The 12,541-nt window shown below is 44.6% G+C and overlaps 1 protein-coding gene across 2 annotated transcripts in view; it reads right to left on the bottom strand.

The window, feature by feature from the left end:
- The window catches only part of DNAH2 (dynein axonemal heavy chain 2), a 109,856-nt gene that overhangs the window by 64,677 nt on the left and 32,638 nt on the right, over positions 1 to 12,541 (bottom strand). For both annotated transcript variants that reach the window (XM_006062873.4, XM_006062878.4), the window contains exons 15-20: positions 4,969 to 5,115; positions 4,009 to 4,165; positions 3,516 to 3,755; positions 3,033 to 3,221; positions 2,689 to 2,836; positions 1,864 to 2,056 (exon numbers count right to left, since the gene is read on the bottom strand). In XM_006062873.4, coding sequence (XP_006062935.4) covers positions 1,864 to 2,056; positions 2,689 to 2,836; positions 3,033 to 3,221; positions 3,516 to 3,755; positions 4,009 to 4,165; positions 4,969 to 5,115 — 1,074 coding nt within the window. The remainder of the gene's footprint in view (positions 1 to 1,863; positions 2,057 to 2,688; positions 2,837 to 3,032; positions 3,222 to 3,515; positions 3,756 to 4,008; positions 4,166 to 4,968; positions 5,116 to 12,541) is intronic.

The following is a 12,541-nucleotide window of genomic DNA, read 5'->3' on the forward strand; positions in this document are numbered from 1 at the left end:
CACAGCCACTGCCCTGTCAGCAATATTTGTGTCTTTCCCACTGCACTAGAGCCCTTGGGAGGAAAAAACGTGCTCTTTTTTTTTATTCTTCATGATCCATAAGACAATGGTGGTTTTTGAACAAATGAATGAATAACGAGAGGACAAAGAGATGAGGGTTCAGATCAGAATTTAAGAATCTTCTTCAGGGACTTCCCTGGTGGTCCAGTAGTTAAGAATCTGCCTTCCAATGCAGGGGACGTGGGTTCAGTCCCTGGTCAGGGAACTAAGATCACATGTGCTGTGGAGCAACTAAGCCCACATGCCACAAAACAAGACAAAGCCCATGTGCTGAAACGAAGGTGAAGCCCAAAATAAGTAAATTAAATAAATAATTTTTTAATAGAATCTTCTTCAATTTAACTTCTGTCTGCACTTTTAAAATGAAACTGTTCACATCTCTTACCTTTCAGATCCTTAACATCTCTCTTCTCCCAGTGGGATCCTATGGTACTCCCCACAAGAGCAACTTTTCCCTTAAATCTTTTTTATTTTTTGGTAAAAAGTCTTTTATTTTTAATTTGACAACTCTTTAGGGTTTTTTAAAATTAATTTACTTATAATTGGAGGATAATTGCTTTATAGGGTTTTTAAGTTACTAACCACATGCAAATTTTACTTTCTAAAAGCCATAAACTCTAATGATGCTCTCAAACATAAGTGAGAAATGGATTCCATATTAACTTAATTTCTTAAGACTCTAATTATATGAATGACAATGTGTGAATTTGTACAGGTGTACAGAGAGTTCTGGAATGACAGCAAGATTTTTAAGTATTTTTTTTTAAAAAAACAAGTTTACTTTAAAGAGTCCCTTGATGAAAGTGAAAGAAGAGAGTCAAAAAGTTGGCTTAAAGCTCAACATTCAGAAAACAAAGATCATGGCATCTTGTCCCATCACTTCATGGCAAATAGATGGGGAATCAGTGACAGACTTTATTTTGGGGGGCTCCAAAGTCACTGCAGATGGTGACTGTACTTATGAAATTAAAAGATGCTTACTCCTTGGAAGGAAAGTTATACTGTCTAGGTTTAGACAGCATATTAAAAAGCAGAGACATTACTTTGCCAACAAAGGTCCGTCTAGTCAAGGCTATGGTTTTTCCAGTAGTCATGTATGGATGTGAGAGTTGGACTATAAAGAAAGCTGAGTGCCAAAGAATTGACGCTTTTGAACTGTGGTGTTGGAGAAGACTCTTGAGAGTCCCTTGGACTGCAAGATCCAACCAGTCAGTCCTAAAGGAGATCAGTCCTGAGTCTTCATTGGCAGGACTGATGTTGAAGCTGAAACTCCAATACTTTGGCCACCTGATGCGAAGAGCTGACTCATTTGAAAAGATCCTGATGCTGGGAAAGATTGAGGGCAAGAGGAGAAGGGGATGACAGAGGATGAGATGGTTGGATGGCATCACTGACTCAATGGACATGGGTTTGGGTAGACTCCGGCAGTTGGTGTTGGACAGGGAGGCCTGGCATGCTGCGGTCCATGGGGTTGCAAAGAGTCGGACACGACTGAGCAACTGAACTGAAATGAACTGACTGTGACAGAACGTTCTAGACTCATTTATAAATTTCAAGCATATAATAATAAATCATTATTAATATGCTCTTTTGAGAAGACTGATGGAAACTCTAAATTGCTGATGTGGTGCTTCAGCAAACAGATTGGTGGGAAAAAAATCTAATTGACGTTTCTTTTTTTCCCAGCTCTCATTGGATCCCTACCTCCTTAAGAAACAAAGGTCCAGTGCCTTTTTTCTCATTTCCTTCCCACCCCTCAGTCTCCAGGCCAGACCCCCTCCTATGATCCTCACAGCTCCTTACCGGGCAATGTCAGCATCAAAGGAAGAGACAGGTGGGTTGAGGCGCTGGTATCGGCGGATGAAGGAATCCTTGTTGATCTCCCAGATCTCGCGGTACATGTCCCAGGTCTTGAGGTAGTTCTGCAGCAGGCTTGCATTGTTGGTCATGCCGCTGCTGATCTGGGCCTGGATCTTCTTGATGTCCTCATCCCGCTCTTCAAGACCCAGCAAGATACTTCTCACTAACCTCCACCCCGACTCAAGCTCCAGCCCAGCCCCTGGCTACTGCCCCAGAGTCTCCCCTCCAACATCACTTCCCCAAAAAAACACACTCAAATGTGAGTAGTAGAAAATGAAGGAGGAAACAGAATGTAAAAGAATGACTCTGTTCTGGGGGATCAGATGTCTCACCTGTTGGTATCCAGGCCTCTTACATCCCAGCCCTGTTACCCAAACAATTCCTTCCGGGTCTCCTCACCCCAAACTCCAAACCCCTTGAGCATCAGTCACCTAATTTTGACCCCTGTCTGTGTCCTGTTTCCCTTCCCCAATCCAGCACCTAGACCTGGGTTTTCCAAATCCATGGAGACAACTGGCCAGGTATGTCTGGAAACAGCCCTGGTCTCTCCTCCTAGCTCCACATGGTCCTAGGGTTTGGTTTTTGTTTTCAATTAATTTCTTTTTTTGGTCACAGCACGTGGCATGTGGGATCCTAGTTCCGCAACTAGGGATCAAACCCACGCTTCCTGCACTGGAAGCGCGTGCAGCGTCTTAACCACTGGACTGCCAGGGAGTTCCCTCATCTGGTCCTAGGCTTTTGATACCCCTGTACTGGATGCCTACTCACCCACGATGGTGTGGATGGGCTCACGCTGAAACTTGCGCTTGATGAGAATTTCAGGGAGGTGGCGGAAGACGGAGATGGTGGAGAAGAGGTGGCTGCCAATGTCATTGACCACACTTGCCAAGGTCTGCAGAGTGGGTGAGAACTCCACCTGTGGGAGCACCAGGGAGAGGGCTCAGCACAGGCTCTGGAGTAGGGGAGTTCAGGACTAGGCAGGCTGGACACCTCAGAACCAGGCCTGGAGGCTGTAGGACAAAGCCAAAGCCTAGGGCCACATCTAAGGATTAACGGAAACTGACAAAGTGTGATGATTTCAAGATGTTTGGGGCAAAGTGGTTCCCACCCACCTGGGCCACACCTCCCTGAAGATCATTCTTCAAAATGACAAGCACTCGGAAGAGTGGGTTGGGGGTGGTCTTGCCATCCCCATTGATGGCCTTGGACAGTTCCAACAGAGACCACTTCACATTCAGCCTCAAGGCATCCTCCATCATGCGGTCCAGCCGAATTGTGTACAGCATCCACTGCTGCTGAATCTGTGGGAAGAGTGGGGAAGAGAATCCCTCAGGCAAAACAGAGCAGGTCCTGGGAAATGAGAACCAGCCAGCAGGGAGGGAAACGAGTTGTTTTAATAGAAAGGCAGATACAAAGTCCTGAAGGAAGAGGCTGAAAAGCTGAAGGTTGGGTGAATCCAAGGCTAGAGTGGGATGTTTGAGAGGCATACACAGAATCAGGGTGGGAGGGAGGGGGACGACCAAGAGAAGGTTCTGATGGGGCTGGGGGAACTGGGGATCTGCTCACCCACAAAGCCCTGGCCACAGGACCCTTACCTCGGGGCCGTCATTCTTGAAGACTTCATAGGAGTTGGTCATGATGGCCACCACATCCTGATGCAGGCTCATCAATTTCTGTTGCATGGCTGCCCTATGCTCTCTTTGGTCCTCCTCAAATTCCAGGTCCCTGTACACCCGTTTGCCGCTGATGCGCACCAGCAGTGTCTCTGATATCTCTTGGGCTCGCCAGCCGATGGTCAGAGTGGACGCCTTGAACTCATTCACGATCGTCTGCACCTGGAGTCAGACCACACTCATGGGGGAGTTTGGGAACAGATCCTCTGGGTCTAATTCCATCCTCCCATCTATTCTCTAGCTAGAGTTACTGACAATAAAAAAAAAAGAAAAGTCCTTCACTAAACACACTTCATTTCTTTCACACAATTCCCCTGGTCTCTCTGCCACTACCCAAGACTGGGGTATTAAGTACCCACATGTCAGCTTTTCAGTCAGCCTTACAGACCTTTAGGGTCTAATGACCACAGCCTACCTTGCTGGCATGTATGCGGCACTCTGTGATGAAAAAAGCACTGGCCCCCTTCAAGGCCCAGTGCAGCTTCTTGAGCCCAGGGTGAATCTTCTTATCCAGGAACCGGATACGTTCTTTGAACAGGGCCTGCTCATCTGCGGACAGCATGGCAATGATCCTGCGAGTAAGAGAAGGCCAGTAGCTAATGGGGATGAGCTCAGACAGACCTCACCTCCACACCAGGACACTTGGTGGAGAAATCTGAAAGTTCGTGATTCTAGGCAAGGACTTTCCGATATAACTTTCTGTGATGGTGGAAATGTTTTGCCATTTGTGCTGCCCAGTATGGCAGCCACTAGCCACATGTGGCTGTGGGGCACTTGAAATGTGGCCTGTGCAAATGAGTAGCTGATTTTTAAACTTTTATTTAATTTCTATTAACTTAAATAAAAAAAACCACATGCATCTAGTGGCTACTGTATTGGACACCACAGTTCTAGACACCCAAACAAGACTGCTGGTCCCATCTCTTTGCACTTGAAATGGCCTGAGAAAGGTACCCAATTTCAAGCAAAGCCACACTTCAGAGATGAGTGCCAATGGGATTAAGAGGAGGGCCAGCATGGCCTTGCTTGGTTCAACCAACCTTATGTTGATATGGGCCCATAAACCTAATGCCATCAACTTCCTTCCCAGAGAAGTGACTCAAGCCAACAATATACATGGTCCAAGTGCCTGATGGGGTGGGAGGGGACCTGTTGTTTTGCTCTGTACTCTAAAGATAGAAGACAACACTGCAAGGGACAGGAATAATCGTAGGGCCACATGAGAGAGAACGGGAAACCTTTTTTTTTTTTTTGAGATGGACAAAATATGAAGGATGTGTACTGTAGGAAATGGACAATATCATGGGGCAGATAAAAGACAAAAAAGGGGCAGGAAGTGGCATGCAGGAGGGCTTCAGTGAGGAAAGGGCCCCACCTGTTGTAGTCCCGAGCGACGAGCAGCAGGTTTTCTTGAAGAATGCGCAGGTCCTCGGCACGTTCAGCCACATTCACCACGTAATGGGGCGTCTCGAACAGCAACCGCTCCCAGTAGTCGATCTCCACAAAGAGGATCGACAGGATCCTTGAGGAGAAACACAGGCAGAGCCTCTGAGGTGGCTGTGCAAGGGCGCAAGCCAGAACCAACACCAGTTCAAGAGGTATGGAGTTGGGGAGCATGGAGACATTTAAAAGTAAGAAGTGAAGCAGAGGGGCTTCTCTGGTGGTCCAGTGGCTAAGACTCTGCACTCCCCATGCAGGGGGCCTGGGTTCAATCCCTGGTCAGGGAACTGGATTCCACATGCTGCAACTAAGACCCAGTGCAGCTAAGGAAATAGATAAAAATAAATGAAGCAGAACCTCCGGGTAAAGAAGGCAACTGGACTTTTGCTCCTCTCCCCAAACCACTAAAACAACAGTAAAGAATGTTTCATTTGTTTAAGGCATAAGCCCACAAATACAAGGAGATAATAACTGAAAACATTTGAAAAGTGGAAGAGCAGATGGATAAGGAGCAGAAGAAGAGTCCTCAGCTAGTGGCAGAGATGGCTAAGAACCCCCTGCAAAGGCTCAGGGGGCCCGTAGCTCCAAGGATCTCAGGAAAGGCGTGATGGTGGGACTGAAACAAGCAGAATAGCTGAAAGTTTAGGAAGCGGCCCTACTCTGCGGAGTTAAGCAAGCTTCCCCTTCTCGCCCCAGCATAAGACTGAAGGCTTCTTGTCTGGGGAAGCAGTGCAGAGACAAACAGAGGGTCCCTGGACTGGGGACCCCAGGCCCAGATGTAGGAGAGAGTAACACACTGAAAGCAGGGGTGGTGAGTCACCACGTACACATGAATGTTAAGACCCCCACTTCCCCTTCCCACCCAGACGCCAGTACTCTGGCACCGGGACCTATATCCTCTGGAACAGAGTTTGAGAGATGGTTTTCTGTGACCTCAGACCAGCCTAAATGGAAACGTGCTGAGGGTGATGACCTCTGGAGTTGCCAGGAAACAGCCCATCCAGACAGCCTGCAGTTGAGAAGCCCCACTTCCTGCTCAGCAGAGCTGCCAATCAGCTTTCCAGCCCCCGTCCCTGAAATACAATCAGACAACCAAGGGTCTCAGAACACTGGTCTCTGCCTCTCCTTGCACAAAAGGTGGGAGTCAGTTCAGTTCAGTCGCTCATTTGTGTCCAATTCTTTGCGACCCCATGGACCGCAACATGCCAGGCCTCCCTGTCCATCACCAACTCCTGGAGTTTACTCAGACTCATGGCCATTGAGTCGGTGATGTCATCCAACCATCTCATTCTCTGTCTTCCCCTTCTCCTCCCGCCTTCAATCTTTCCCAGCATCAGGGTCATTTTCCAATGAGTCAGTTCTTCACATCAGGTGGCCGAAATATTAGAGTTTCAGCTTCAACATCAGTCCTGCCAATGAAAACTCAGGACTGATCTCCTTTAGGACTGACTGGTTGGATCTTGCAGTCCAAGGGATTCTCAAGAGTCTTCTCCAACACCACAGTTCAAAAGCATCAATTCTTAGGTGCTCAGCTTTCTTTATAGTCCAACTCGCACATTCATACATGACTACTGGAAAAAGCACAGCCTTGACTAGATGGACCTTCGTTGGCAAAGTAATGCCTCTGCATTGTCTAGGTTGGTCATAACTTTTCTCCAAGGAGTAAGTGTCTTCTAATTTCATGGCTGCAGTCACCATTTTTGGGCTCACAATTCTGGAGCCCCCCAAAATAAAGTCTGTCACTGTTTCCATTGTTTCCCCATCTATTTGCCATGAAGTGATGGACCAGATGCCATGATCTTAGTTTTCTGAATGTTGAGTTTAAACCCAACTTTTTCACTCTCCTCTTTCCCTTTCATCAAGAGGCTCTTTAGTTCCTTCTTCGCTTTCTGCCATAAGGGTGGTGTCATCTGCATATTTGAGTTGGTATTTCTCCCAGCAATCTTGATTCCAGCTTGTGCTTCATCTAGCCCAGCGCTTCTCATGATGTACTCTGCATATAAGTTAAATAAGCAGGGTGACAATATACAGCCTTGATGTACTCCTTTCACTATTTGGAACTGGTCTGTTGTTCCATGTACGGTTCTAACTGTTGCTTCCTGACCTGCATACAGATTTCTCAAGAGGCAGGTCAGGTGGTATTCCCAACTCTTTAGGAATTTCCCAGAGTTTGTTGTGATCCACACAGTCAAAGGCTTTGGCATAGTCAATAAAGCAGAAATAGATGTTTTTCTGGAACTCTCTTGCTTTATCTATGGTCCAACGGATGTTGGCAATTTGATCTCTGGTTCCTCTGCCTTTTCTAAAACCAGCTTGAATATCTGGAAGTTCACGGTTCATGTACTGTTGAAGCCTGGCTTGGAGAATTTTGAGCATTATTTGAGCATTATGTGAGATGAGTGCAATAGTGCGGTAGTTTGAGCATTCTTTGGCATTGCCTTTTTTTTGGATTGGAATGAAAACTGACCTTTTCCAGTCCTGTGGCCACTGCTGAGTTTTCCAAATTTGCTGGCATATTGAGTGCAGCACTTTCACAGCATCATCTTTCAGGATTTGAAACAGCTCAACTGGAATTCCATCACCTCCACTAGCTTTGTTTGTAGTGATGCTTCCTAAGGCTCACTTGACTTTGCATTCCAGGATTCTGGCTCTAGGTGAGTGATCATACCATCATGATTATCTGGAGTATAAAGATCTTTTTTGTATAGTTCTTCTGTGTATTCTTGTCACCTCTTCTTAATAGCTTCTGCTTCTGTTTGGTCCATACCATTTCTGTCCTTTATTGTGCCCATCTTTGCATGAAATGTTCCTTTGTTATGTCTAATTTTCTTGAAGAGATCTCTAGTCTTTCCCATTCTATTGTTTTCCTCTATTTCTTTGCATTGATCACTAAGGAAGCCTTTCTTATCTCTCCTTGCTATTCTTTGGAACTCTGAATTCATATGGGTCTATCTTTCCTTAAACAGAAAAAAGCAACCAGAAGAGAAGGAGAGGGGATGGAGATGCAGAAAGGTGGCCCACCCTCGAAAGAAAAAACAAACAGAATCACAGCGAGCATCCTCAGAGAGAGATAAGAAACAAAGAGTGTCCGTGAGACAGAAACAAGATGCTATAAAAGGGACACGAAGACAGCTCTTGGAAGTTAAAAATAAAGCAGAAAATTTTTAAATCAAAAGAAAGATACAAGATAAATGACAGAGATCCCTCATAAAATAGAGATAGACATAAACATGAAAGGCAAAGAGGATGTTGCATGAAAAAGAGAATAGAAAACTCTCTGTGAACAATTCTTTACATTGATTACATATTGGCAAGGTAATATATGGGGAATATCGGGTTGAAAATTAAAATTCATTTAACTTGTTTCTTTCCAAATTTTTTTAAATTGTGTCTGTGGCCCTTGTCCTAAGTGTCCTTTGCCACCTCACACCCAGTGACCTGACCTTCTCCTCCCCACTCAGTGGCCACGCCCTGGAACTCATGTCCCACCACCTTTAAGGTCAGTCTCCAAGCAGATGGTCCCTCCCCAGCTCACCTTCCTCACCCATCCCAGTACTTGCACTCAAGTCCTCCCAGTTGACCTTTGATCCCATGGGAACATTCAGGTCACTAACCCCTGGCCTTTCTTCTTGCCTGTTTGTCCCCTTCCACTTCCATCCCCTCCTCCAAGGACCCTGTCCGCTTCCGCTGCTCTCTCACCAGTTCTCAGTCTTTCGCCTCCTTCTTTAGTCTAAGCCACCTGACCAAACCCCATCCCCGGCTCTGTCCACTCTCTTCTCTGCTGAGGCCATGTGAAGGTGGCCAAGCAAAGCTGGAGAAGATCACACGACTACACAGATTAGCAGGCTGCACATTCAAGGTCTCTGGTCCCAGCTGGCCTCTCAAGCTGCACCCCTGGGGTTTCCCCAATCTGCTGGCCCTCCTGTTCTCACAGGGACTGTTTGCAAATCCTCTGCTTTCTCAAACCTGGTCTGCTCCTCTCACTCTCTGCAGAAAGCCCCACCTCTTCCCTCAAAGAAATACGAAAGCCACCGGGGAGAACTTCACATGCTCCCTGCTCTAAAACTTATAACTGACCCCATACCTATGATTTCTTCCGTTTACTACAGAAGAGGCCCTCCTGGCATCCAAGGTCAAGTCCTTCCCAACCAGCTTCCCTCTGCATCCTCAGACACCATCTTTTCCAGCTTGCCTACACTCCCACCCTACTCGTTCCTTTCCATCAATGTTTAAATAAGCCAAGTTTCTACAATCTTAAAACAAAATCAAAACACCACCTACCCTGACTCCACATCCTGGCACCACGCTGCTTGCCCTCTTCATAGCCTGCCTTCTGTGAAAAATCGGCCTCCTGAATTCCCTTCCTTTCTTTTCTTCCTGTTCCTCAGTCCCCTGAGAGCTGCCTCCTACCTTCCCCTCTAAGTCTGTGTTTTTAAAAGACTTTTTAAATTATTTATTTATTTGGCTGCATCAGGTCTTACTTGTGGCACACAGGATCTTCAGTTGCTGAATGCCACTCTTAGTTGCAGCATGTGGCATCTAGTTCCCTGGCCAGGGATTGAACCTGGGCCCCCTACATTGGGAGCATGGATGGAGTGTTAGCCACTGGACCATCAGGGAAGTCCCTAAATCTGCTTCCATCTAGCTTGCCCAGGATTCCTCATAGGACCTCCTTGGCCTCACCCTCCCCTCTAAGTCTTCACATCCGGTGGCCTCCTCTCTGCCTTCCTCCCTGGCTTCTGAACCTCGGTGCTTCTCTTGTCAGCTCCACCCATCAGGATAAGCAGCCTTTTCTCTCCAGGGTCCCTTGGAAATCTCATCCAGCTGACTCTGGAGACTCAGCGAAGCATCCACCTCCCCCACAGCTCCCTGGCACGCCAGCCCCTCAAGGTCACGCACACCCAGCACACTAGCCCTGGATGACCTTACCTACTGTGCGGCTTCAGCTGCCTCTCTCAGCCAAGGACATCTGCATCCGTGCAGAAATGGCCCCGCCCCACTGTCTGGGCCAGAACCCATGTCCTCCCTCACCTCGACTTTCCAATACCCAACCAAGCACCAGCTCCTTTGGATTTCATCATCAAAAGCAAAGTTCAGGAATTCCACTTACTCCAAGGCAAGCATAGCTCTAATGCAATGATAAACTGCAACTGAGTTTTGGCCTAAAGTTGGGAGAAAGAGCAAGAGGTCCATCTACAAGAGTCACTGCTCCAGGGTTCCAGGCATTTGCTGCCAAATGGGATATGGGCTCGGTGTGATTTCAAGAGAGGCCAGAAAGTGAATTTTTATATAAAGTCTTCTGAATTGTAAGTGTTGACAGGTAGTTCAACTGAAAAATATAAGTATAAGGGCTTCTGGACTGCTGGCCACATTCTTTCCTTGACCTAGGTGACAGTAGCAAGGGTGTTTATTTTATACCTATAGATTACATTGAACATGTAGGTTTTAAGTAATTTTCTATATGTATGATATGATCTTTCATAATTAAAAAAATGTTTTAAAAGGGAAAAACTGGACCTTCCTGGTAGCACAGTGGATAGGAATCCATTTGCCAATGCAGGGGACGTGGATTTGATCCCCGGCCTGGGAAGAGAAGCCCACACAACACAACAAAGAGTACCCCAACTTGCTTCAATTAGAGAAAGCAACGAAAGACCTAGTGCAGCCAAAAATAAAATTAATAAGCAAATTTTTAAAAAGGAAAAAATTATTTTAAACAAGGGAATTAGTTGTAAAAGGGACTGGGTACAAAATTAACTTATTAAAATCAAAGTTTTCCAATATAAAAACTATAACCAGTTCAATATTATCATGGAGAAAAAGAAACCAATGATAATTAAAACAACAAAAATCAAATACCAAAAATTAAGAGATCACCAAAAGATGTTAATATATATTATCACATTTTTTGTTAGTCGGTTAATATGTATGAAAAATATCTATGAACAAAAGAACAGGACTTAAATAAATTGAAAGAAAGAAATGCTATTCTTGGATAGAAAAAACTAAAATCTTAAAGATGTTCATTCTTCTTAAGTTAACCTATAAATTTAACCCAATCTTGTTCCCCTCCCCCCCAAATATAGGAATAGGACTACTTGGGGAACTAAACAAAGAGATTCCAATGTACTTATGAGAAATAAATATTTAAAATATCCAAGAAAAAAAATCTAAAAAGGAGAGTAATGAGGACAATAATAAAAACAATTTGGTCTCTACATATGAATAAATAGACGTATCAGAACAGGATAGTGAATCCCAAAATAGACACAGACATACTTGGGAATTTGTTATACTATAAAGATAGCAGTTCAATAAATGAGATTGGGTCAACTGACTAGCCATCTGGGGATATATTTTAAAAAACACAAAACCAACTCAAGTTGCATCTGCACTTCTCTCCCTAAATCAAAATAAACTGAAAATGGATCCAAGAACCAAATGTAAAGACTAAAAATCACAAAATGCCAGGAGAAAATATGTAATATTTTAAACACTTTTACATCTTGAGTAAGAGTCATTTGACTTTGTAAATCTGTGTGTTTTCTTCTTTTTTTGGAAAAAAAAAAAGAAATTACATTTTTTAATCACAGAGGATAAAAAGCCCCATAATCTCAAGATACTCTGATGAAGCTTTATATCCTGAATATCACCAAGATGTCATCTTAAAAGAACACTGAGGTGAAAATTTCAGAATATCTTGTGTCTGTTCTACTAAGCAAACACTACAGTAGCAATATAGGACATGACATCACAGTGCAAGTTTTCCACCTTTACTGGAGAGGACTCTACCAAGGAAGGAAATTATTATCAAGCACTCATTTGTGATATGTGCTTTAAGAGACTGTGGACAAACAAATGCTGTTTTTCACACCTTGACAATCTTGACTGAAGTATGTGTTATTTTTGAAACTGTGTCAAAATTCTTCAAAGTGAAGAAGGCTCTCTCAAATAGGAATGAACAGCAGATTACTGGACAGTTAAGGAAAGCCTCCAATGTAAAGGAGAGCCAAAATGAAGGAAAACTGCTTTCAATCTAGAATCCCATGAAGGACTAACAGGTGTCAGGCAGAAAACAGTTGTTGTCAATCATGCAAGAATTCAAAAAGTTTACCTCCCATGTACCATGGAAAGCTACTAAAGAATGTACTCCACCAAAGTAAGAGCATAAACCAAGAAAGAGGAAGACAAAGGAAAGGGGGAATCAAATAACAAAAAAGGCTCAGAGAAGTCCCAGAGTGACACCTGGCCTCAAAACCAACCAGGTGGACTGAAGAAAGAGGACAAGGGAATTCCAGGAGGGATAGCGCTAAGAACACAAAATTGATAACATACGTGATAAGTCAGATAGCAAAGGAAAATATTATCCGAAGGAATTTTATTGGTTGGTCTGGAAGAATTAATGATAGTGAATAGTGTGCTAACAAAAACAGTGAGGTCATTGTTATTTCCAAAAAAAACAAGTGTCATACAAGCAAGGAGAGAACTGCAACAACTGAACATGATTT

This window comes from Bubalus bubalis, chromosome 3, assembly GCF_019923935.1.
Source record: "Bubalus bubalis isolate 160015118507 breed Murrah chromosome 3, NDDB_SH_1, whole genome shotgun sequence".
Taxonomy (NCBI): domain Eukaryota; kingdom Metazoa; phylum Chordata; class Mammalia; order Artiodactyla; family Bovidae; genus Bubalus; species Bubalus bubalis.